Source organism: Neolamprologus brichardi, chromosome 11, assembly GCF_056152115.1.
Source record: "Neolamprologus brichardi isolate AB-2024 chromosome 11, ASM5615211v1, whole genome shotgun sequence".
Lineage (NCBI taxonomy): Eukaryota > Metazoa > Chordata > Actinopteri > Cichliformes > Cichlidae > Neolamprologus > Neolamprologus brichardi.
Window position 1 is genome coordinate 25305519 of NC_142114.1, and position 27553 is coordinate 25333071.

The 27553-nt window shown below is 39.6% G+C and overlaps 1 protein-coding gene across 1 annotated transcript; it reads left to right on the forward strand.

Annotated features, from left to right (window-relative positions):
* Window positions 1–17769: 17769 nt before the first annotated feature.
* On the forward strand, window positions 17770–26788 carry LOC102790461 (cortexin-3). Its single transcript, XM_006791807.2, has 2 exons — window positions 17770–18071; window positions 23127–26788. Exon 2 carries the CDS (start codon window positions 23204–23206, stop codon window positions 23453–23455), a length of 252 nt encoding a protein of 83 aa, XP_006791870.1. The 5' UTR covers window positions 17770–18071; window positions 23127–23203; the 3' UTR covers window positions 23456–26788.
* The last annotated feature ends 765 nt before the right edge of the window (window positions 26789–27553 follow it).

A 27553-nucleotide genomic window follows, 5' to 3' on the forward strand; every position in this document is an offset into this window, starting at 1 on the left:
GATATTTGGGTCGATCCGCCCACCACTAGTTTTCTCTGTATAATTGGAGAGTCTTTCCCTTACAATAGAAAGTGCCTTGAAGCAACTGATGTTGTAATTTGGCGCGACATAAATAAAAAGACCTTGTTAAAAGACCTCTGTTTCAGATTTTGTAGATTTGTTGATATCAAATTCATATTTTCACCATGGGTTGCTTTTGGCTCTGGTAATCATGAAGTGAAAATATGACATTGTGCCAGTTTGCAGAGTGCATTAGCTCTGTCGTTTTAAATAAGTCACATGCTGATCATTACAGCAGCTCTGATTCATATGTTTTCCTGCACTTCCTTTCTCACTTACTGATATTTTACCAGATGGTGTGGTTGTCTCAGTTCTTCAGTTCTCTTTATGAGATATTAAGGTTTCAGCCTAAGTTACATATGAGCGTTTTTCTGTCATGGACACACTCTTGACTATATAGCGCTTATAGCTACTCCTGTGAACTCATCATTTCACTCTCAGGACTTTTCTCATCAGTGAGCAAAGATTAGAGGACAGTTTCTGTTGCCTTCCTTCCAGCATTAAGAAAATTGTCTCTTTCAGCCTCTCCTGAGTGGTGGTAGCGGAGCTGATTACTCTGCAGGTCATAAGTTAATTGTTTATGTGACTTGCATGTCAACTAGAAATATGTCATCTGCATCCCTGAGAGAGGAATAAAAACCTTGACACTGCATTAACTTCAGTGAGGACTGCAAAAACTGAAAAAAGATTATTGGATCTTCCCAACAAGCCCGGCTTCTTTTTCAGAAGTCAAAGATCACAGTAATGGCTGGCAGCGAGGAGCAGCCTTTTCTATTTATTGTGAATATTTTACCACAAATAATAAATATAAACTTCTATGAATGTCTGCAAAGCTCAGCAACACACTGTTAACCTGTGAAATATGGGCAATAACTTTGGGCGCCAAGAAGTAAAAACTATGAGTCAAAGTTTAAATGTGATTATGCGACTGAGCTAGTGACAAACGTGTCTGGAAGCATTTTCATTTGGTGCAAATGTTTAGGATGAACAATCAGAATGTGCAAAAACATCATGGTCATTGTGACTTTGCTGCTTTTTTGGCCAGACGGCAATTGCAGCAAGAATTTGCACAAATCTTTAGTAGAATACAAATTGTGAGTTTTTATATCTGACCCAGGCACAAGGGGGCCACAAGACGGTGTACTCCAAGCACTGGTCCAAGTCTGGATAAATGGAGAGGGTTGCATCGCTGCAGGGCATCTGGCCTAAAACATGCAGATCATCTTGAATGAGGGATTGAAACAACAAGTTACCTACGAAGTGGTAGGCCCCGTAAATCCCACAGTGGGGTCAGAAGATGCTGAAATGCATGATGTGCAGTGGTCACCAACTTTCTGCAGAGTAAATCGCAGACTTCCAAACTTCATGTGGACTTCAGATCAGTTCAAGAGCAGTGCACAGAGACCATTTCCATGGCCGAACAGCTAACCCAACATGTATGTGCACCGGTGCACAGAGAAAGATCCATAAAGACATGGATGAGTGAGTTTAATGTCCCGAGTCTATCAGGTTGATCTCAACCTGATAGAACACCTTGGAGATGATGCTATGAGCCAGGCTTTGTCATCCAGCCTCTCAAAGAATGATCAAAATTTCCAACAAACCCACTCCGAAAAAATTGTGGAAAGCCTTCCCAGAAGAGTTGAAGCTGTTCTAGCTTCAAAGGGTGGGCTGCCAACATATTAAACCCTATGGATTAAGAAAAGGATGTCACTCAAGTCCATAAGAATGTGAGGGTGAATACTTAAGGCAATATAATGTACAAAGTACGACTTGACTGGCTGGTGGAGGTGTGCGACTGTGATGGAACAATTTGCATGTTATGTTATATCAAACTGACAGTTTTATAGGAAACTGTGAGCATAAATGAAGAAGCTGTGTTCTCCTGCAAAAGTATATTAATTTAATGTGATTTTAGGGTTTACACATAGTCTGCAAACTAAAATCCAAGCTGTGTGCATATGAAATGTTACAGTTGTAATTATGAACAAAGAATGAAGAAAGTATTAAGTTTATGGCTAAACATAAAACATGTAGGTTCCTATTTTACAGTCCTGCCTGCTAGAATAAGTTTTACTGCTACTGCATATCTGCAGTAATAACTGCAGTGTCTGAATCGCGTCGGTTTAGCTCAAATATTACAAAGAAATATTAAAAGAAGGTGTATCAGAAAACACTGAAAAAATACAACAGCTGCAGTGAGATTTGGACAAAGTGGCTTCTTATTAACATTTTAACAAAATCCTGATCTTTCACTAACTTTAACCAGGCTAACCACATGTGTCCTTGTTTCTACACTCAAATCCTCTTTTATTTCCTTTCTGAATGTAGAGATGTTGTTGTTGTTGTTCAGTGCAGAAAATATTGTTATTGAACTTAATCTAATGTAAGTTCTTGGAGATTTGGGTTTGTGTCCCTTCAGCTGCCCTTAATTTTACACCAATTGACTTTTTTTTTTATTTATTTATTTTTAAACATCTCTCCCTTAGAGATGGGATGAGACGTTTGGCCATTCGGGAGGTGCTCAGAGTAGAGCCGCTGCTCCTCCAAATCGAAAGGAGCCAGTTGAGGTGGTTGGAGCATCTGACAAGGATGCCCCCTGGGCGCCTCCTGGGTGAGGTTTTCCAGGCATGTCCCACTGGGAGGAGGCCCCGGGGAGACCCAGGACACGCTGGAGAGATTATATCTCTCGGCTGGCCTGGGAGTGCCTTGGTGTTCCCCCGGATAAGCTGGAGGAGGTGGCTGGGGAGAGACGAGGTCGGGGCTTCTCTGCTTAGGCTGCTGCCCCCGTGACCCGGATAAAGCGGAAGAAGATGGATGATTACTTTAGTTTTTTGGATGCTTTTTAAGTTTGCGCACCAAAATGCATTATTTAGGTTTGTTGCAGTTAAGAAATGCATACAAAAGCTAATACTTGAGGTTGGTCTTGTCACCCTAACAGCTGAGAAAGTGGAGCAGACGCTTCTTACCATTTGTTGGCATATAATTTCAATAATTTCACATTGTATTCCCCCACCACTTGATACAGTGTTAAAAGATCGTGTATTATTTCATGTATTTCTCTGTAAAAAAAAAAAAAAAAGAAGAAAAAAAAAGACAGAATGTCTCATTTAGCTTCAAATGTAAAATTAAACAGATTTAAGAGGTTTCAAAGGGATATACTTTACTGCAGGCTTTTAGAAGCCTTTTATTTCTCTTTTCATTCACTGAACTATATTTTTTATTGTTGCTGTTGCTGTTTTTTAAGGGTCTCCAGGGACTGAGAGGTATAACAATGAAAGCTGCTGATTAAATGTGTAAAGGTACAGTGTGAATTTCTAAGCTTTTTACAGATGATCGTACACGGTGAAGTTTAGGAGACGGGTGCAGATGTGGAAGCCATCGCAGTCAGGACATCGTTGCTTCTTTGTAGCTTCCTCAGCTTCTCCGCTGAAGCTTTCAAAACTGCTCTTTGTTAAATTCAGGGTTTGCCGTATGGCTCCGTTTTTACAGACTTCACCTCTCCAAGCCGCCCGTCTGCTCGTGCTGACGACAGCAGCTTTGAGGCCAACCCACCCATGGCTCACGCTGATACTCAATTAGTCCTGAAACAGCAGTGCTCCCGTCGAACTAATGATTCACAGCAAACCCTCGCTCGCTCTCCCCTCATTCTCCCTCTTTTTGTCTCCAATCTCTCCGCCGTGAGACATTTCTTCCCCCTCCTCAAGCTCATTTTTTTCTTTAAATTGCACGTCTCAAAATGGCGGCGTCTCAAGACCATTACTGTCAGCGTGAGATTGAAGAGATGACAGTTTTGAGGAATGTGGATTTCTCTGTGCAGGCGGTAACATGGTTAGTCTTTGTCACCCTAAATGAGTTTGGGGTCACGTGGCGTGTGTGAGTGCAGAGAAAATGGAAACCATGAGCGCAACCACAGGATTGATCTCGTAGACTCACCGCATTGATTTCCCTCTTCACCACCCATTTGTTTTCTTGTTCGATGAATCAGCGGACATGCTTCGTATGAGTCATGTTGCCATCACATGGGGAGGAGGTGCCGTTGACCAGTGATGTAGTGTGCGTTTAACACATGCAGCGCTCTTGTTCTCTTTTTGCTTTATTATCGTATAGGATTGGCAGCTATTTTCATTTTTTTTATGTGAGGCTTTTATGGTTCCAGACACGGCATTCCTCTTGAAAAGAAAAGTGTGTCACGTATCTTCATTGAAGCAAGACGGCAACCTTGATGAACCCACACTGGCTTCCTTTTGTCTGAGAAGATAAAGCTTGAGTGATCAGTATTAAAATTTAAACAAATAAGCACATATACACCTTAAAATGCTTTAGTCTGATAAACCCACACACAGAATTGACAGCAAATACTATTTGCTGTCATTTCTAGGCTGTCCTACTGCAGGGGCCACTACAGAGGATAATTAACACCACCCAAAAAATCATTGGCTGCCCTCGGCCACCCTGGAGGCCATCGGCAGATCCTGTCTCAGAAAAACCAGCGGCATCACAGGTGACCCCCTGCACCCCGCCCACCACCTGTTTGACCCGCTGTCCTCTGGTCGGTGCCTCGGGTCAATCAAGTCCCACACCTCCAGACTCCAGAACAGCTTTTTCCCCTGGGCCATTTGGACCGTTAACAAACACTATCCCCCCACACCCTCCCCTGCCCACCCACCTCACCAATCTGAGCAATGGTCTGAGTTACCCTCATCACTCAGACCACTCACACACAGACTCTATACTCAGACCAAGTCCTTTGCACTACACTATGTTCTCCAATGTGTGCCTTTCTCTTGATTGTATATATTTCTCATGTTTATTATTTATTCCTGTTGTCTTGCTACTTATATTTTATTCCTACACTGTTGGCGTGGAACACCCATCATTTGGTTGTACATGTAAAAAGACAATTCTTTTCTATTCCTTAGCCTTTTACCATACTGTTTTGCAACAAATTAACAAACATGCTGCCATTTCGCCGCTTTCTGCATCTGTTTCACCGCAGAGCTTTGATAAACTGTCACCTGCCCACCTGCAAATAACAGAGTTGGTGAGGAGCTGGGAGAGAAAGTGGAACATTAAGTAATTAAAGAGCCAGGTGTACTCAATAGTTAGTTACCAACAGAGGAGAACCGAAACAAGATGAAATATTGAATTTCTGTTACTCAGAAAACATGACTGAAAATATGTGCAAATTGACCATCTGCTGGGCTTGTAAGCAGGCTATTGTTTGCTAAACTGTTAGCTAAAATGACTTTATGCTGTAAACTGAGACAAATGAGTCAAACTTTCTGTCAAATCACTGTACTTTTAATTTTGGACTCACCAGGTGAAGAAAATATGCCCTTTTATTGTTGTTGGTGGGTTTTTTTGGCCTCTGCTGTGGCCTCTACCCACTTCTGATGGAGGTCTGCACCACTTGACCACTCTGTCAATAGTTTGGTGTTTTAATTTTTGTTTTGTTTTGTTATTCACCGTCAAAGCAGTTCCAGTGAAGCAGAACTGTGAATTTATTACCTAGACAGCTAAAGCATGAGCTCTATGGGATGAGCGGTGAGGAATTTGTAGCCCTCCCTTTCATAAATAAAATTATTTTCAAGTCTTTGACTATTATTAATATAATGTCTTTACCAAAAATAATCATATTTATAATAATGAGCCCCTTTTGTTGTGTCTCCATGAGTCACACATGAGTCTTTGGTCTCGTCCGCTGTAGTGAAGCCAAGACTGAGATAGGCCTTCATAGTTTTGTTTTGGTAGATGTAAATCCAATCCCTGCTTTAGGGTTACCTGGGTGTACTTTCACAAACCTGTCCATTGCCATCCCATCAATGTTGTACCCCATTAACAAGCTGCTTCTCCATTTCAAGAATCACTGCTAAGTACATCTTATATTTATACAGTAAAAGAGAAACATTAGGTTGGATATGAAGATAAATCATGTATGAATGGACTGGAGGACCATCGCTCTAGTCCGATGGGGCAAGAATCACGGGATAATCTCCTGCTGTGAGGAAGCAGCAGAAACACATCTGCTCATAGCTCAGCATGTTTACCCTCTGCAGCTGGAACTACAATGCAAGCAATTAATTAGTACTTTTACTCTATATGTTTGTCTACGGGTGGATGTAACAGTCACAACTGTGCACGTCTTGGTCGTGAAACTGTAGATGATGTATTAAAAACTAAAAACTAATTTGCATCCCAACTGACCCCCAGGCTATATGACTTTTGGTAAAAATATTGGTGAACTAAAGTGTGACATACCAAAGCCAAATGAAGATGTTCACTGAAAAGCAAATCTATACTGGAGCCTTGAAAAGTGATTGTGGGAGCTTCTTGTTCACAGTCAGGCGTGTTTAGATTATACTGCACCACTAATAGACAAATTCCAGCTCATTAGAAATGAGTATTGTAATGAGATCATTTTTCAAGTCCATTTCGGGCAGATCGCCAAGTGTTCTCATTTCTAGGATTGTTTACCCATTTGCTAAAGTCAGGAATTATTTGCCAGCATGTCTAGCAAGAAAAATCTTTCGTGGAGTTTTCAAACTCTGATTATGCACCAGACTGATATTAAATCAATTATGTTAATTTGAATGTCACAGCAGTTCAAAAGTTAAAGCCCTGGGCCCGGCTGACAGGGTTGTAAAGCATCATTCAGACTCACTCTTTCTTTACACACAAGTTTGTGCTAATACTTCCCGTAACTATATCACCAACACGACGTCCTCTGATTCTGGCAAACCACTGAAATCAAATAGGAGTGAGCTATCCTGCCAACATTAGACAATGACAGGAAATGAGGCATATTTATCACTCTGCAGCGAGGGAATCAACCCTTTCTCACAGCAGTTCTATCAGTTCAGGTTTCTAATCAACTTGCCTCATTAATTCAAATGACGCGACACAACAAAACCTTGTTGCAGCAATCAGAAGGTTAGTTAATCCAACTAATTAGCTTCCAAGTGGCCATGGAAAGATCGCAGGCTTTCAAAGGGTTTCCTGGCCTCTTTCCATTTGCACAATAAACAATAAATGAAGACAAAAGCATCGAGCCATTTTATGAGTTTAACTGCAGGCAGGATTTCTAGTGATAAGAGCAGAAGTCAGAAATTATGTAATATTTCTAGAATACATGGGCTTTGTGAGCGTGTGTGTAAGTGGTTATGTGTGATGGGAATTTCTTTAGTCAATCCACACCTTGTCACATACCTACAAAGATCTGTTTGAAGGTTTAGACATGTCTGTTGGGTTCAAGCTGAGGACGGGTTAAAGCTATGGAATATATTGTGTCAGTCCTCACAAAGGTAGATAGACAAATATGTGTGCAGAATCAGGCTCTAACAACATGAGATACGGTATACGCTTGATTTTCTGTCGTATCCTGTCAGTGAAGTGGCCACAATTCATCCAGACCGTCACTTTAGTAAATTAAACATTTGTCCAGCTAGCCAAAACTCATCAGGGTGTACTATCAGGTCTGTACTGCCGGCCCCCAGACTCCCATCCAAACAGTGTTTAACCACAGCCAATAATTCCTAAAACACACAGGACGTCTCAGTTGACAGATAAGAGGTTGGAGGTTGTTTGTACTTTGGCACATCCATAGCTACATACTGACACCCTGTGGCCACTGCTGGGTAGTGCAGGAAGTCTTCATTAAGTATCATCACAAAGAGCACATCCTAAGTGTGAGAAGAGTATTTTTTCCTTGTTTTCAGTACAGAATGGACCTGTTTGCCACATTTAAGGGAGCTATTCCTTAAAATTCGGAATGCTGTTTTCCCAAAGCATGTTACAAATGTAAATTCGTTTTTCTAACATTGAGCCACAGGTGACGGGTGAAGTGAACACTGATCGTCTTGGTACAATGCAGTGTTTGGCTCTGAAAAATCGAGGGCTTTCACCAACATAAGCATTAGTCAACCCCCCTCACAGAAAAAGTTATTTGCTGACAGCAACAGCCTCCCCCAGCTGGGTAATGTACTTCACACACACGAGAATTACTTGAAGAATACAACAATCCAAGTCCAGCGGATCAGAACCAGAACCAGCCTAGACTGCACCCCTCTGTCATCAGATTCCAACACCTTGGATGCCTTAGAGGCCCCATGTCTGTGCCTCAACAGGGCTTAGCTACTTTGGCAGAGGGGATCTACACAATACTCTCATTGTTTCTTTATTGTCATGGCTCCACTAACATATTTTAAAGCAGAGGAGTGGTAGGAAGCTGTGTTGCATGTGTTTGTGTACTTTAATAATCACCCTTTCAAATGTGCAAATTAATGAAATGAAAAACGCAAATATATCATTATCTCGTTTATATTGGCGCTAATGTTTTTGCTGTGACCACTGTTGAAAGGATTTCAGCTTCCACAGGGCTTTCACTGTGGATCTTGCTGATAACACCAAAATTAGCACTAACAGTACTGCTGGCAGAAGATTGAGCTTGCCTAATTTCGCAACAGTGATTCCATTTGTTTGCAGTAATTACTCTATGGCACTGAAATGTTATTATGTTTTGCAGGCCTAATGCTAGAAATGCAGTATTTTTCAGGTTTTCAGAGAGAGCACTGCAAGCTGAAGAGAAGGAATGTCTTATCAAAAGGCCAGTGCTGTCAATAACACACATGCCGAGAGGGGGAAAAAGACCTCATACAGAGCAAGTCCATTCTGTCAGTGTGGTGCACTGTAAGGCTGCAGCTGTAAGTAGGGATAAGCAAGTGCACAAAAAAAAGTGGCTATCTTTCGCTGAGATCAGATAAATGAAATGCACAGACAGTAACCATTAGGACTGCAGGTTCCCACAAATACTCAATAATGCCCGAGATGCTTCCGGAGATTACTCAGGGCTCCAAATTGGATTAGCGAAGATGCTTCTGCTAGCAATTAGTCTGAGAGAATAGATGAGCTGAAGGAAGCACAAAGCTATTAATTAATGCTGGAGGGGAGATGTGCCACTTAGTTCATACAGTAGCAATGACGATGAGCCTCTGAGGGAGAAGAGGTGTCAAGCAAAGTAGCCCATCAGAGGAAAGGTGTAGAAAGGAGCGAGGAAATCAATAAAGTCTTGAGCTCTGCTTTTAGTACAGTTGATGGCAGACTCGCAGACGAGTTTGCATGCAGGCAAGTCTCAAGGAGCTGCAGCATTAGGAAAGTTTGTAAAGTGTATGGTTGCGTGTTTTCTCACACTTGCCTCATTAGGAATTTAATTTGAGAACTCTATGTTGCAAAGCAGACAACATGAAAGGCGTCTGTGGGGACGGGGCAAGACCGGGGGCTCCAAAAAGTTGTCTCATCAGTCCACACACCAAACTCCTGAGTGTTCCCTAGAGTCAAGAGCGCTCGAGCAGAATGCAAACTGTCTTTGAGTGTTGGGCATACCTTTTCAAATGCAAATTATTGGAATCTAAGTGATGTGGTCAAATGACTTTTCCCTTCTAGAAAACTTGACATAAAAGAAAGCTTTTAGATGAGAGTCATTCCTGCAGAAACTTGACATCTGCATAAGGTTTTCTTCTGCTTCAGTTATTCGCCATCCCTATTTAGCGTTCACTGTCCCGGGACTACTTTTGTGTTTGTTTTTACTTCACTTGCTTCAGTTTCAAGACTTTTCAAAAGCCCTTGACAACATTAGCGTGTCTTCCGCTAAAGACAAAATACGATGTGTTCGCTTTGTAGGAGAAAATGATAATTTATTAGTGCTTTTTAAGATTAGCTCTGTGTAAGAACTCATTCAAACAAGCAACATGAAAGACACCTGCCAGGGGAATAAGAAGATTAATACTTTTATTCTGAGCACAGGGAAGCGCCATTCTACAATCACCTTACATTTAAAGCAGCAAACAAAATTTTTACTACTTTAAACACTACTGACAAAGATTAGATGTGCCAGTCATATTTCTCTGAGCTTAAGGAACCACTATTTGCCACTCTTATGCACTGGGACTACTGCAAATGGGCTTGACTAATACTTACTGAGCAAATAACCTTAAACTGAAGCATCTTTACTCAGATGCTCGGATAATTTGGTAATCCTTTTGGTCTTTCTGTGGAAAACATGTTTGTGGTGGGTGAAAAGAAAGTGTGTAGACTTTCCTTGAACTTGAATTTGAACTGAAAATATATGTTTGTTATTGAACCTTATCTTTTTACTTCAAATTCAAACTGTTTAGAATAGTTTGGATTTTTTTTTTTGAAGTATAAAAACCCCCCTAAACGTATCATAATGCTTTTTTTTTTTCATTAGTTTAAAAACCCCAAGCATTATATTGACACCAAGGTCAGAACACTGGGGGAGCACTGGGGGGATTTTGTGGTATAAATAAAATCTACTTTCAATTTCAAATGAGTCACAGATCCACTTTCAGTATCAGCAGGATTCATTTGTTGACTCTCTGCTTGTCATCTCACACAGTTCACATCAGTTCAACCGTCCTGGTCCCACCGCTGTCCCAGCCTTTTCCTTTTTGAGTCCTGGGGCGTATTTTCTTCTGTGTAGGAGCTCAGATGCTCTGCCGGTCACCCACCCCCAGAGTCAGTCAACTGCTCTGTTTGGCAAGCTTGTTACACAACCTCCCCTTTCTCATTAGCCAGCCACTGTGCTCACTAGTCATTAACTCTCTTCTCCTCTGTAAACCAGCATATCTGTTTCTCTTTTGAGAAGCTTCCTTTTAAAATACACATCAGCTGGCTTTCCAACAGCTAGTTATCCCTGTGCCTCCAGACGGCCAAACTTCCTTCTTTCTCCCAGTTTCTCCTCCAGTACCCCCAATCTGTTGGTTTTCTGGTTGTTAAGGTTCCTTGTCTTCCAGTAGCCAACTCCCTTGGGAAGCATTGCACTTGCTGCTGCAGCACTGTTTGACCCTGAGTCCTTTTTTTTTTTCTCAGAAAAGATTTGTCTGGGCATAAGCTTGAATCTGCCTCCCAGTCTAAGCCTAAACATGAAACTTAGATCTTCAACAGTCTATTCTACTCAACCCAAAAAACCTAAACATGTTAGTTTGGACGTGAGCCCATGTATCAATATGAAACCTGCTGTCTCTATGCCTGAGCCTAAACCACAAGCTGTCTTTCTATATAATCCAGAGCATTCACTCATCTCTCTGTTTAGGTCTGACTCTGCCTCTCGGCCTGAGTTGGACACCAATTGGTTTCTTGTTCTCAGCCTAAATATCAGCTTATCTCTTTTCTGTCAAACAAAATGACAAAAAAAAAAAAAACCCTCATAAGAATCTGGAAAAAATCAATCTGAAACCAACACATAAAAGTGAAGCAGAGCAGATATGCACATATTTTTTTTATTTTGTACTTGTTCTGAGGCAGTCAGACACATCACCAGGTTCTGTTTGGGGTCAGCATCACACATCTAAGCCAAAGTCAACCGGTGCTTGTATACTTAAAGGATTTCTCCCCTTCAGTCACAGCCATTGTGACACAAGCCAGGTGGGATTTAAAAAATAGCAGCTGCTGACATGTATCAAGTAGTAATGAGCAGCTGCTAAAATCACATTGTGTTAATAAGGTTGCAGCAGGATAATGTGTTTGCCCATGACAGCACTGACTGTCCACTTTAACCCTAAAGTTCTTCATGCCTGCAGCCAAACACGAAAACGAGCGACATTATTAGTATCAGTATTTTAAATCTGACGCTTATAGGCTGATGTCTCTGCATTTGGGTAACAGCATCCCTGAAGGAAATGTATCAACCAAGGCTCCATCAAATATTTATTTTATTTAATGATTAATCTGTTTCTCCGTGAATCAATCCATTATTTGTACCATAAAATGTCAAAATAGGAAATATGCTCACTGTTCTTTCTCTAAGACCAAGGTGAGATTTTCATATTATTAGTTTCGCCCAAACAACACTTTAATCCACAATCCCGTGTAGAACAAAATGTATATTTGAATATTTGGATATTCAATATATGTAAAGTCATTTAATATACAATAAATGTATAATAAGTGGAAACATTAATACATGGAGTGGTTTTTTTTGTTGTTGTTTTTTTTATGTTGTAGGTTTTATAACACTTGTTTTTGGAGAAAAACATCTACTATCACACAATATTACATTCTGTTTCACCTAACATAACACCCATAACGACTGAAATCTAATATACTGGGAGGGAAAATGGCAGGAACAGTCTGGAACTGTTGGGATTTGTTATATAGCCATGTCTTTTTTTAACCATTCGAACCATTACAAGTATTAATGTCCTTACTTCGATTCATAAAATACAGCCTCATAACTACCATTTAGCATTATCAATATTAACTCATAACACATATTTACACTTAAAACACAAAATATCATTATTGTTGCAACCAGTTGTAGAAAAACCTGCTTTGTTTTTCCTTTTGATCTAATTTTTTTAATCTCACTTTACTCAGAATAAATTCATTCTAATTTGTTGCACATGCTTATGCAATGCACTTGTATTTATTCACTGCATTTCTAGTTTTGCCGACCAATCAAAATACGTGTAGCTGCAAGTCACACTTTAACTATACACAGTGTTGGGAAGGTTACTTTTAAAATGTATTCCATTACAGAATACAGAATACATGCCCCAAAATGTATTCTGTAACGTGTTACGTTACGTTACTCAATGAGAGTAACGTATTCTGAATACTTTGGATTACTTAATATATTATCATGCTGTTTACAACTACATGAATGTGATTTATTACTGTTACTGAAGGTCCGCGGCTCCGAACCGTAGTAAAGGGACCTCTGACTAATACGGTGGGTTCTGTGTCGGGCTCGTAGCTGAAAACTAGCTTTAATAGCTTACTTACAACTGGGCTCGTCAGGCTCTCTTCTTGGCTGCAGTGGTTATTATTATATTTACATGCTTCCAGCTCCCGTTTTTGCTCGATGACAGCTCGTACTTTTCCTTTTTCTCCCTCCCTCGCTCACAGACACATAACGGGTATGGCAGTCCATTCTCCCTGCAGCACGGACTACACTGCCTATGATGCTACATTCTTTAGAGCTATACCTGTAGCATTCTGCCTGTTAGCTTAGCACAACAACAACAGGCGCTCTCTCACCCAGGAAACACGCAGAGAGAGCGTCACCCTGTAACCATGGCAACCGTAACGCTGCCGCCTGGAACAACAGAACGTAGCTGTCAAACAAAACCCAAACAGTCCTGACCCGCCACAATATGAAACAGGGAAGTACCGCCGTGTAATCCATTTATTTCAACAAAGTAACTGTATTCTAAATACCACCTTTTTAAACGGTAACTGTAACGGAATACAGTTACTCATATTTTGTATTTTAAATACGTAACGGCGGTACATGTATTCCGTTACTCCCCAACACTGACTATACAGCACTATATTTAATATGCTACAAACACTTTATCGACCTCATATCCACGGTCAGTTTAGAATGACCAGTTAAACTGTCGTGCATTTCTTTGGACTGTGGGGGGGAGGCCAGAAGACAGACCAGGAGGAAATTTCTTCTTACGATGATGGTTTGGGGAGAACATTCAAACTCTGCACAGAAAAAAAAAAGCACCAGCTAGGATTTGAACCAGAAACTGTGAAGCAATGTTGCTACTGCAATGTGCTCTATTACGGATCCTGTGTCTGTGTCGAGACACCCTCTATATGTATCATATGTGCTCATTCCTGTGCTGTTTCACTGTTATACTCTTTGGAGAGTGCTCCATAATTCTTGAAATATCAGCAGGTCCCTGTCCCTGTGGGAACCTGGGCAAATGTGATGTGAATACCGATTTTTCTTGTAACAGTGCAAAGGTCCCTCCCGAACTCTGTCACCAGTGTCCCATAAAACATACATACAGACATGTCATATACAGTTTCACATGTGCAGAAATCCCTAGAATCACAGTTTGGTGGTGGTCAAAATGAACCCACACAGTATGTAAGGGCGAAAGAGATTATAGATAAATATTTATGTCTTGTAAGCTTATTATGCAGGAGCAATCAGCTGAGAGTTACACATTAGCATTCACTGCCTCCTGCAGCTGATCATGTACCCACTGTAGCTTTTATTGGCAGATCAGTAGCAGCTTCACATCTATCAAGCCGATTGCTTGCCCAAGTAAGTTTCAAACAAGGTCTGAAACAGCTCTTCTGCAACATGTTTGTTTGTTTGCTTGTTTGCTTGCCTGCTTGCTTTTAGTAAACAAAAGGGTAACAGGGAGAACACTCCACAGATTTCCAAGATGAGATGACCTTCCCACTGTGAAAAATAATGAGGGACAGAAAACGTAACTTTATGTGCCGACTATGTAACTCCCAAGGATCAGCAAAGGTTTCCTCCTGAAATCCACAGTGATACACAACGTGATAAATTCACAGTTTTCTTTGTTCTTTTTTTTAATTCTTGTTTTTATTCTATGATATAGAAACTGGAAAAAAAAAGTTTCTTTAATTTCCCCAAAGAAAATAATAATACTTGAATCATATTCAGGAACATTGTACAGGTATTCAAATTGTTTTGTAATTAATTGGTTATAATCTGTTACTGTAATGTAAATAACAATGGCCAAAAAAATCATATATTATATACATATACATCCCCCATATTTGCCTATATGTTGTAAAAACAAACAATGGCAATAAGAATAGTTTTAAATGTTTCTATATGGCATTATTATTACTTTGGCCAACGTATTGACACTGAAGGAGAGGTCAAAGGTCAAATGTGATGCGACAGCCACAGGATATTGAATTCCTAGTTGTCACTGTGTCATTTATCACATTTATATCAATTAAAAACTTTATTTGATTCTTAGCCCATTAGCACCAATGTTTTATAAAAACCAATGTTTACTCTGTCATCCAAGCTGCACCAGAATGACAGTTTTGTACAGACATTCGTGGTTCCTCAGTGATGAATCTCAGTGACTTAAGAATTAAAAAAATCCTAAAGTACAAGGAATTATTTGAAGTGGTGAATATGTTAAATCTTACTCTAGTTGAAAGATGTTAACACAGTCATATCTGCTGCATTTTAGCATGCTGCTGTTTGCTTTGAGCACCGGTAATGTGTAGGTTTTAGTTTGTGTTGACAGCAGTCTGCTGGAAATAACATTTATTTCTAACTAATTTACAGCATCAAACACATTTTAAGCAAAATTACATGTAAAGTTTTATCAACTTTACAAGAATAAACGTTTACTAATTAAAGAACATTCAATTCATTTCAATTCAATTTTATTTATGTAGCATCAAATCACAGTCGTCTTAAGCTGCTTTATATTGTAAGGTAAAGACCCTACAATAATGCAGAAACTGTTTTAATAGACACTAATGGGCTACACTGGCACCCAACAACCTTCAACTCAGTTAGAAAATATGTCATGGATTTGGTTACATAATAGCACAATGAGAGTATTCCTGTTTTTTCCTCCTTTAGTCAGAGTTTGTGCAGACATAAGGCAGATACATTTGCTATAACTGTATCTTGACAGTTGCTTTAATCACTGAGGGCTGGGAGACTGACACAGCAGCATAAGAGCCAATCAGCTGTCTTCTCTGACCTAGCTATCCAATTAGCAGCGCCCTGTCCTGGCTTTCATAACTGTTTTGTACAATCTGTTATACATATGTAGTTTTACACGGGGTGTGTGGAAAGCATTTTTAAATTCATGTGTTTTTTGTGAACTACTTTGAGTGTAGACTCTTTTTTTTTCCTGTGCAAAAATCACAAATTCAGTCATGAAACACTTTTCTATGAGATTATTAAAAGGATTTCTAAAGTTTCATTTAGAAAGTCCGAAAGGCATTATTATTGCTATTACTCATTGATGTAATTATTATAAAAAGATGTCAAGATCTGGAGGCCAACCAATCTATCATGGGCTTTAATAAATACATAGTGAATTTATGTGTCTATTCCTTTATTTTTAGAGTGTGACTATAGATGATTAACAGCTCTTTCTAGTTGTATTGTTCACACTAATATTTCAACCACAGTGAAGCAAACTTTTACACTTCCTTCCAAACTTTTCAGAATTAGATAAAATATTCATGAAATAAGGAATTTTAAGGTTTAACGCAAGATGTATTTGATTCTCAGCCAGCTCTCATTTGAATAATTATGGATTTAACGGCTGACATTTTGGAAAATACCAAGAAGCCAAGAGTTCAACATTAATCTCATTGAACACTAAGTGTGAGAGTACAGCCAGGAGACCTTTAGTTCAGCTTTGCACAACAACTGGAAAACACTGCAAGTTCCTTGTCGGTCTTTGTCCTGGAGTAACAAAATCCACTAATACTTTTAAATTCTGAGTAGTCTGGCAAGCTCACGGCTATGAAATAGTCTGGCAGATAAACTCCTACAATCTATGGAGGTTCAAAACTGCAAAAAAAATTAAAATACAGAAAACACAAGCCAAAAAAAAAATTAAATACACATGCATGTCATTAGTATAATAATTTACTCATCGTCTTGGCAAGTGAATGGTCACTGGTTTGAGCCCAGCCTGCAGGGTTGCATTAAGTAGAGCATCTAATGTAAAGCTACCTTCTATAAAAGCTACCTGCTGTGGCAACCCCTTATTTATTTATTCAAAGCATAGAATTTTTTACTTGCTGAGCTTTAGAGATGTTTGTTTTTCAAAAAGTTGACAGTGTCTTTGTTCTACTTTTATATGACAGATATATTTCTAGTTAATGTTAGACCCCTGTTATACCCGTTTAGCAGAGATGGTATTTCTGGTAAGCTGATCTTCCTAGTGAAAAGGACAAAACAGATGAAAAAACATCTTCCCTCATAAACTGTGAAAAGGTAGAAAACAGTTCATTACTGATATGGAGTTTCAGTGGTTTTTCTGGATGAATCTTACACCTGCAGTCTTCAATCAAGGCCACCAGATGGAGATGCAGTACAGCTGTTGGACACTCATTTGAGCAGGACATTATATAACCTGAGATTTCCCCAAACTGCTGCTCTGCACAGTCACTCTGTGACCCTTCACGGTCCGTCACGTTTTTCCACATCTCTGAGGGGATTCGTGTTTGTCACTATGAGGCAGCTAAGACTCCGGAGTCTTAGCTGCCTCACAAGAAAAGTTTTCTGCTTTAGATGTCACCACATCTTAATTTCCCACTTGTATACTGCCCACAGCCAAGCTTACCCTCCATTCATGAAGTTTACTCTTTATTTTTAGATGAATACTCTGCTGTTTTGCAGTAAAGTGTGTGACAAACTAAAACATATCAATCTAATGACGTGGCACGTCGTGTCTTCCCAAATCTCTGCGGGGATTTGTGTTTGTCACTGTGAGGCAGTGAAGACTCCAGAGCTTGTCTCTATAAAAGGAATGTTTTCTGCTTCAAATGTAATCACATCTTAATTTCCCACCTGTATACTGCCCAAAGCCAAGCTCACACTCAAGTTTACTGTTTATTCTTTTGACGAATACACAGCAGTTTTACAATAAAGTGCGCGACAAAGATCAAATACTAATGTATCAACATGCATTTTAAAATATCCAAAGGGTGATTTTATATTCTTCTCACCTTTGAGTTAAAGTCTCTCAGACGCTATCACTTTTTTATTATTATTATTTAATTTTCGAATTACCTTTAAATATGTGTTATATGTGTGTTTATGACTCAGTTTGCATGTATTGTATGAGGGCCACACCTTTCCCTCATCCGCTTGCAATATATAGCCTACCTGGAAGATTGCTATGGCAACAGGTTGCCAGTAGCGACTGGGTACCACTACATCCCTGCCTGTGTGTCTGCGGGGATAAGCGGCGCGTCAAGAGCAGAAGAGGAGAGAAAATCGAGCAGCAGAGGGTGAGGTCTGCTCGGCTCAGTCAGCAAAGACAGAAGAAAAAAGCTCTGACAGGCTTTTTCTGTCATGTAGTGAGGAGCCCTGCGGTCTGCAAGGACGCGTCTGTTCGTCGTTTTTGTTGTTTCGGTGAAAGACCTGCAAAGAGAATCGTCGGATCTAGCGGAATGGAGACCTGCCGCTGACGGAGATTCCCGAGCTCCCCTGATAACAACAGGTTAGTGTTTACAGACTCGGTCGCTCGCACCTGCGACTGATGCTCCATCTGACCACAATCCTCTTCGATACGAAATCTTTTAAAAAAGAAATGCGTTGATTTTGTGCTTTGATCTTCGCGCTGTAAAGGTGTGACAGGTGCGGGCAGACGCACCAGAGGCGACAGAAATGGTATTTGGACACATTGTGATCCATCCACGTGTGCGGCGAGGAGTCCAGCTGAGGCTCATAGGAATAATGGGTTCAAGAAAGCGGGCAATTTTGAGCAATTTTTTTATTGAAACAACAGGGGCAGTTTCAGACCGAATAGCCAATATGTTGCATTTAAATGGCGGTTCATCATTACGCGCTGGATTGTTAAGCATTCCTGCGTTGAATCTGCGGGTGTGTCTACCTTTGATTACAGTTGCATTACAAGGATTTGGATGAATTGGTCGATATGAATAAGAATATCTCAGTATGAGGACTCTTATCCATAACACCACTCTTTTGCATATTACATGTTTATTTTTGCATCCACCTGCACTCACATGTATAATTAATTTTGCAGTGGTTCCTCTTTGTTTGCATTTATTTACACAAAGTATGTAACTTAAAAAAAAAACATTAGGCCAGCTGAAGAATTTGATTTCTTCAATTAATCTTCTTCAGCATATATGTTTAAATAAATGCTGTGTGCGTGTGTGTGTGCGTGTGTGTGTGCAGGCTTTAAAGATTTTAAAGCTTTTATCTGTTGCATTCATGAACCGTGTCTGTAAAGAAAAAGTCCACGACGTTGAAAGACATATAAATAAATAAATTTAAAAAATAATGCATTAAAAAGGAAACATATGCAAAATGTATATTTTGACTAAATTGTGTATATTTTACTCATAAATGGCCATCATAGTGTAATTTCTGCAGTTAATTTGTTGTAAAGCACATTTATACTGTGAAATTCAAAACATATTGAAGAATTCTCCTAAACTGCTTAATTTGACCTCCACTGATGTTGTTTTAATTCTCTATTAGTCATAATCACAACACAGACATGCAGAGCCTGCAGGTTACATCAACACTTCAACATCACTGGAATCATTTCTAAATTTGGCTCGATATCCTCGTCACACTCACTTCCTTGTCAATTTTACTCTCGGCGTCTGGCACGGTTTCATATCTTCTCCTCACCACAGCAACTGCAGCTGATTTTGTACAGTTGAACTAAAAAAATAATAAAAACTGCGCCCTTACATAGCTTCTAAAATTCGACACCGTGCATTTGTATCTCTGTCATCTACTGGCAATTTCAGGGCTACAGAGGCAATTTGCTTTTTTCTGAAATTCAGCTGCTGATGAGCAAAGCACAACGTTTCGTTTTAAAATGAAAAGCTCCTTCTAAAGTTGTCACTAGCAGCTTAAATGTTTAGCGTATCCCTGTTAAATACTGTCAAGAAAAGCTCCAAACGCCGAGTGCTTAGTCATGGAGCTGCTGATGATGTAAATGTTTGGAGTCTTTGAAGTCTATTACATAACCTTGTAACAAATATCAAAGTGGTTTCTGGCCCAAAGTGCTAATACCCTGTAACCTCACTGTGTCATTGCAGGACAAGACGGTGAGATTATGATTTGACAGTAAACCAGCAGACAAAGAAAAACAGCTATGTTCCTTATCATTTTTTACTGTGAGGGCAATGAATCACTGCTGTGAAATATCATTTTTGAGTTTTAAGTGTGATGGATTACAGGCTGCTGATCAGCGAGGCATGGCTGAAGGCTTTGCTCTCTCTGGGTCTCTCCTGAGAGTTGCTAACATATTTTTTTTCTTTTAGGCAGAAAGAGACAGCTCTTCTGCCTGTCTTGTCACTTTGAGTTGTCTCATAACACATTCAGCACTCCTCCCAATGTGATTGTCAGTGTGTGTGACGGCTTGTCGCACTTACAGAAGCATAACTGAAGGACAGAACCAAAAAGGATTAGACTTTGGGTTATGCAAACATTTCTCAGAGAACATTGCAAATCAGATAATAAATCTAATAGATGGGAAAATGTCTGGGAGGAGCCAAAGTTTCTCAGTAAACGAGTAGCGGCAGGCCCACTTTACGCAACCCGGGTCTAACTGGTATACCTTGTTCCTCTAGCTCGCTTCTCATCAGTATGTCCTGAATCACCCGTGTTACATTACATTTACATTTATTTTAAATGTATCTGAATTTCAATCATACTATATTATATTTTGTAGGCATATATTCCAGTACAAAGGGACTGAAAGAAATATTGAAGAACGTCTTGTCATGTCTGCTCAAGTCCAAATCTGTCAGTTGACCGTTAGCTAAGAGGACAACAAAATCTATGTGTGTGGAAATTTCAACTAACCACCAGTACAACCACTGAGGTTTTACTGATGACCTCACCACTGAGGGCAAAGATGACGGGGAAAAATCAACCAATTTTTTTTGCCTAATCTTGATTGTGTTTGTGTTGTGTGTGTCAGTTGTGGCCCAAATGTTAGTAGCCATGTTTGACGTGGGTTATTGACACGTGGCTTCATTGCAGCAGTCGTGTCTCAAATGTGGCCCTAAGAAAACTGCATGTGTGGTCCACATTTAGGCCAAACACACATTGCTTTCTATGTTGTTTCTGCAGCTGCTTTGGGGATTTCAAAGTCATTTGTCGGGAGGGATTTGTTAATGTTGCCAAGCAAGCTGAAGAGGAAAACTTGGCTTTCTTCAACAGAGTCTGGATCTAAACCAAGCACATTTAATGGGCTGTGTGAAAATATCTGATAAGGTGATTGAGGCAAGCTGGAAGGTATTGGCTCTTATTGCAAAGCAACATTAATAGGTCCAGATGATCAATAGGTTATCTGACATTACAATCAAATGACAAACTGACATGCCAGATATCAGATATGCTGTTTTTCACAGGTGTCCGTTGAAACTTTGGCTTGTCTTTGGTGTGTCTTGGACACAAAATGATTGAAAAAAACCCCATGAGATAGACGACTTTAAAGTGTGTTTCTCCCACTTCATGCCAAATAATTTGGTGTGCTGTGTAATCTGATGGTTAGGAGCCCCAAGAAATGTTAACTGTGTGATAACACGATACGTAAAAAAAGAAGGGAAAAACTGTAAGGATTTACAGATGTTCCTCCAATCAGTGTTTTAATAATTATTTAAATAGAACAACCACACACATACAACAGGTGGCTTTGGGTTACAGTTGGACATCCCTCCAGCTTATATGGTGGAGTTGTATAGCTATGCCAAATGTGGTAATTAAGCAAATTAATAATTTGCTAAGCTACGAAAATTATATAGAAAAACGCGTTTTGAGAAAAACAACCTTGCGATATCTGAGCAATCTCAAGGTTTAAAAAATTATATTCCCTCTGTAGCTTTCCTGTGGTGTGAAGAAAATAATAATTTTCAAACTGGTTTGGAATAATAACTCAAAGCGAGTGTTTGCTCAGCAGGAGGAAAAACATCAAACGATGAAGAGTCCTGCTGGCTGTTTAGGAATTGATTCATTTATCTGCAGCTGTCTCTATAGAACTGACAACCCAACTGCCTCCAAATTCATTGTGTTAGGCTCTTTTTTGTTAGAACAAATGATCCACACAGCAATAAGCCTTTCTGGAGATATTTTTTTTGAATAACTGAACATAATGAAAAAACATGACCTAACCACTATGGATTGAAATGAAGTCGTTCCCCAGCATCTTTTGCTCTAAGCTCATAGATGACATTGAAATAGCATATCAACTCACATACTGCATTACAGAATTCCCCATGAGTTTCCTGATTTAGTGTAATCTAATTGACCCTAAGGACTCTTACTAATTTAATACACTCCTTAAATGAAGCCAGCACTATCCTACACCTATGTGGAAGTTGGCTCAGTACAGGGGGGACTTATTTTATTTTAGGGTCTTTTTTCTGTAAGTCTCAGGTTTGGCTTCAGGTTTGCTGTCTGCTAACTGGATTAAAGGCTAAGGCTGGTGTTATAGTGCGCTTTTTATTGACATCAAATCCCACCAAATAAAAAAGCCCCAGCAGTGTGTTGGTCTCTCAATTTTTATGGCTTTAGTTCCTACTGAAGATGTTAATCTTTAATAATTTCCTGTATATAGTTTCATTAAAAAAAGGGGCTCAGCATTTTTGTAAATGTGCTAGGCGCTGTAATTTTTAGGAAACTTTATCGAGAAGAGGGTTTAGGATTTGTTTTCAGCTCAGGAACACTTGCATAAGATCATATGCGTTAGAATATATAGAATCGAGGTACGAAGATATGCAGATTTCTTAATTATAGTAATTCATCATACCCATTCCCCTAATGTGTATGATGTAAAGTTCAGAGATATACACAGTGTAAGAACTAAACTAGATCTAAAATATCTCAATTAAAATGATGTGCTGAAGCAATATGAAATAATGCCTTGAGCATAACAGATGTTAAACATTTTGTCATAAAAATGCGTTTTAAAATTAAATTTTTATTAAATGTGCCCTTTTCATGCACATTTCTGTCCCCCTGCACTTCTGGGGGTCTGTAGCAGCTCTCTGCTTTGTCTGTTGGTAATCCATCCTTCATCAGGCAGCCGTAAACCTATTTGAATTCATGTTTCATTCATGTAACCTTGTCTGAGGAGAAACTCGTTTTTCCTCATGCATGACAATATTTAAAATAAACGTTTCCACAGAATCTAATTTGCTGGTGCAGGTGGTTGCATATGAACACAATTCACGGGAGGCAAGGTTAGAAATTCAGTAATAATAAGCTGTGGTTTAATGAAGCCAGTGACATTTCTACCTTCAGAGCGATATTGCTTCCATTAAATGTTGTATAACTAAAGCTCCCTCGTGAATTTCATTGCCAAAGGAGTCCTCTGGGCCTTCTTTATTCACAGAGCAGACTTTTTTTTTACCTGGAGTTGCAAAAATAAACTCCTCTTGAAGCCACTTTGTCCTGTCGTCTGTACAAATTGAGTTTTGAGAATTTAAAATTATTGGTTTACTCATTCACCTGCCAAATCACAGAAGACATGATCTATAACGCATCTATCTGGATTTTCACACAGGTCTTTTCCACCGAGTCCATCTTCCCCTCAAAAGTCTTTAAGCAACCAACAAAGAGCTGGAGCAGAGACGATCAAGCATGGATGTGCCCAGGATGGCCGAGGGCCTCTTCAGCAGCACGCTGTCCTCGTCGGGTGGTGGCCATCACGTGCCTTCCTACCTGACGCTTGAGCAGAAGGCTGCCTTTGTCTTCGTGCTGCTGCTCTTCATCTTCCTGGCCCTGCTCATCGTACGCTGTTTCCGCATCCTACTGGACCCATATCGCAGTATGCCCTCATCCAACTGGACAGACCATACTGAAAAGGACACATTTGATTACCGCATCGTGTGAGGACCACTAACGGTGCAAAAATTATATACGCATATATTTATCTCTCTATATATAAAGAAAAAAAATTACACAAATAGACTGATTTGATGCACTCTGCCAAACAAAAGACTGCCAGGAAAACAAAAGCTTTCAAAGAAATCTTCTAAAATTTAAGACTGAAAATAAATTAGACACGATTATATTGAGTGCAAACCACAGTTCTACAGCTTCTCCCTGCCAATTCAAAGCAATTCTCAACCACAGCAAGAGAGCCTGAACTACACTATGAAGATTATTAATCAAACCACAAGCTAACGCGGCCCTCAAGTCCGAGCGACACACCAGAGCCAATTAAGGTTCACCCATAGCTCCTTTCCCCTTCCATTAAGTCTCTTGTGGACTACCTCGCTCCTCCACCATCTCATGTGTGGGACTGTTTTCTCGTGTCATACAGGGTCAAATATCTTCTGAGATCCAAGCCAGTTGGATACTAACAGTGTTTACATCCTATCATGTTTACTTACATCCTTAGATTTCTATTGATAATGTAGACAATCAGTGTTTAAAACAGCGAACAAGTATTTGCAGAGTGAATAGTTAAGGTTTTTTAGCGCTTTCATTTGTATGTGTGTTTTTTCTTATTTATGCACAGAGATGAAAGGTCACAAAGACTATTTATGAGCGATATGATTCATGCGAAGAGGAATTTAATGCCTTATGTTGTATAGGATATCCTGTGATAGCTTCTAGTGTCATCACAGAAAGGAAAGGCCATAAAAAAAGACTGATACAGAAGTCATAAAGCAGGTTTAATAATCACAAAGGAGGAAACTGCAGCGGAAAGCTCCCTTTAATGCTTAGGTTTGGACAGATAAATGCCAGCAGCGAGGGACTAACTGTTCTGTGTTTGCGATGAATAAAAAAAAAAGAAACAAAAAAGCCCTATTTGTCCTTTTAGTCATGGAGGGGCCTTCAGTGTCCACGTCTTTAGATGTCAAAAACCAAAAGAGGTATTGAAGAAAAAAAAAAGTTTACTGTGCTGTACCGTGTGCCTAATTTGAAAAAAGATTGATGTGAAAAAGAAAGAAAATGGGTTCATATTTCTGTTTTTGGTTTTTTTCGTGCGTGTCGTGCCCATTTAAATAAACTTAAACAGCATTTTACTGCCTGCAGTTGGTATATTGACAGTTGGTATGCCAGATCTGCAGAGTGTTGATGATGAAGATGATGACGATGCATTTTCACATCAGACCCTTTATGAACTGACGTTGTGGCTCTTTTGTTGGGCAACTTTTCAACTGTGCGCCTTATAGTGTAGATTGTTTACAGTATTGTAGGTAGCTGAGACACTGGAGATGCCGATGCCACGGTGTCTTTGCACTTCACAGAGATGTCATACAACCTGTTAAAGTTTAAAAAAAAAAGATATATATAGATATATAGAGCACTCCCTGATCTATTTCCAACCAAGTATTACTTCAGAATGTGTAATTCCTGCATTGTTTCACAGCACAAAACATATCAGTTTCACAATAAAGGCTGTAAGATTTTGATTTGCCTATAATCCTTTTTAAAGCCCATTGTTTTCAGTTAACCTGCATCAACATCACATGACTGTAAAGTTTCTTTTTTATTATTTATTGTTTTAGATTAAGTTTTATATTCAGTTGACAATCACCTCAAGTGCCGGTGTGCTGTAGGTTTTAGATGTGTCCTTGATCCAACACAGCTGATTTAAATTGCTAAATTACCTCCTGAACGTGTATTGTAGTTCTCCAGAGGCCTGGTAATGAACTAATCATTTGATTCAAGTTGACCCAGAGTGATATCTAAAACGCACAGGACACCTGCACTTGAGGCCTGGACTTGCTTAACCCTGCCATGGACTGTATATGATAAAATGTAGGCAGGTAGCTGCTGTGTCCATAACCATTAGTTTATAAACCTCCATTTCCAGCACGCTGACATCTGGCATTATGGCCATCACCATCTTTAGTAAGGCTTGGTTAGTAGTGTATATCCCACAGATGCAGTACTTGCTAAATAGTACTAGCATATAAAAAAATATAAACAAAATACTACCTAAATATTACCCCAAACTGGAGCACAGACTTTTTAAGACTGCCTGTTTATATCGATTTATGTTCATAAAAAGCCATATTTGTCAGAATAGCTTCATTAAAAATGCTCCAAAAGGCACCAACAGTATAAACATACACCATAGCTCACTCAAGCTATGGCTATTCATGTGAGTGCCTTAATGCAATTTAAACAGTAGTTATTTAGTGGATGTACATTTAACATGGAGACCAAAATCATTTTTGTATGAGGCTGTAAACACGCTTTTGTAAAGCTGAGTATTTTAACGCGTGAGTCTAAAGAAACTGGCGAAATTTTGGAGTCAGTCTCACGTGGATAATTGAGGAACTATAGACTTTAACAATTCTGCGTTGGTGTCAGCACTATACATCTCACTATAATGATCGTAGTATATGTGTGTGTGTGTATATATATATATATATATGTATGTCACGACCACCTCCTCAATGGGTGGGTCAATCTGAAAAAAACTTTGCACAAACAATGTCACGCATACAAAAATTATTAACATGTATACGTTTAAAATAATAAAAAAAAAAAATTCAAAATCCTAAGTCTTTAGATTTTCTTTTATGTTATCTTCATTTCACAATGAATCACTGCTAAATACAGAATGAAGACTGAAGCAAAAACTCGTCCTGAAGGATCATTTTTAACCTTTTGATTATTTCTAAGCTTACTTCATATTTTCCATCATTTTTTTTCTTTACGGTCACATTTTGACGACATTCATTAAAAGATCACACGTTGACATTTGACAACACATGCTAGAAAACCCCATTTTCCATTTTATGTTGCTAGAAAGAAAAGGCAATATTGTAGGCATCTCACAATTTTACAGCCTTTACTGTAAAGCTAACATGTTTTGCACTGTGGGCCAGTGTAGCTATGACACATTTTGCTGTGCTACTGGTCTGTCATGTTCCCGCCCGGGACAGCAAGTGAACTGTGACCCTTTTGACGACATGTGACGTTCTTGTGATCTGCTGTGGCCTTTTCCTACCTAATGCAAATGTTGCAATGTTGTGCTGAGGTAGCGTGTTTTTGTTTTTTTGTCCCTCCCTTTTTTTCCACCGCATGTACGTCCTGCAGAGTGTCTTCTCCGTGCATGATAAATTGTGAAGTGCTTTAATCCTGATGTTGTAGCTGTGGGTCAGTTACTCAAGCAGCTATTTCCTGTCTGTACTGGAGCCTTTTGTTTCGATCTGTTTTTCGCCAGGAGCTGACGTCCTTTTTGTAATAAAAGTGATCACAGTGCACAACTGCCTTTTTAATGTGTTTTATTTCTTCGGGTTCATTTTCTGGCGCAGAAAAGGTGTCAGGTGTTAAGAACAGACAAAAACATTACAAATAAAAATGGGTGAGGTAACCATTCGTCCAACCTTTCCTGCCCTTTCAAAGGCAGGCAAACGTGCTGGAGGCCAAACACATTCTTTTCCCCGTTTTATCAGCAGCTGGCAGTGGTAGCCGGCAGGTGTCTCGATTGGTTTTCTGTGAACCCAGACACTTTGTCTCACTACACGCATGCACACACACACAGACACACACAGAGTAGTCTCCAGGCTCCAGGCGCAGGCTGCTCTTTGAGCCGAGACCCTCCAGAATGCCTCGCAGAATAACAATCTTCTCTCTGACACCAACACTGCAATCATCTGCAAACCACCTTGAAAAACCTGCATCATTCCTCACGCTGAAGCAAGCCCTGGACAGATTGGGGTATGATTTCGTTTGCAAGTAAATATAACTTTCTACATCTGTTGTGTTCGTTATTAATTCTGCTGATATGACACATCCACGGTCTTTTTTTTTTTCTTTTAAGGGAGGGCAGCAGAGCTGAAGCGGATCAGAATTTTAAACGGGAGCTGATCCCACTGAGCTGAAATGTGCAGTCTGTGCTTTTTGGATTATTATGTAAGAAGCAACCTACGTCTTTATTGTAGCCTTTTCACAGTTTGCTTGTGTTAAAATACATAACAGTGATATGGATGCCACCTTTGGCTGATAGCAGCTGCTAACGAG

Bases quoted from the DNA above. Each gene is read 5' to 3' on its own strand.
- LOC102790461 (XM_006791807.2), top strand. From the start codon at position 23,204: ATGGATGTGCCCAGGATGGCCGAGGGCCTCTTCAGCAGCACGCTGTCC.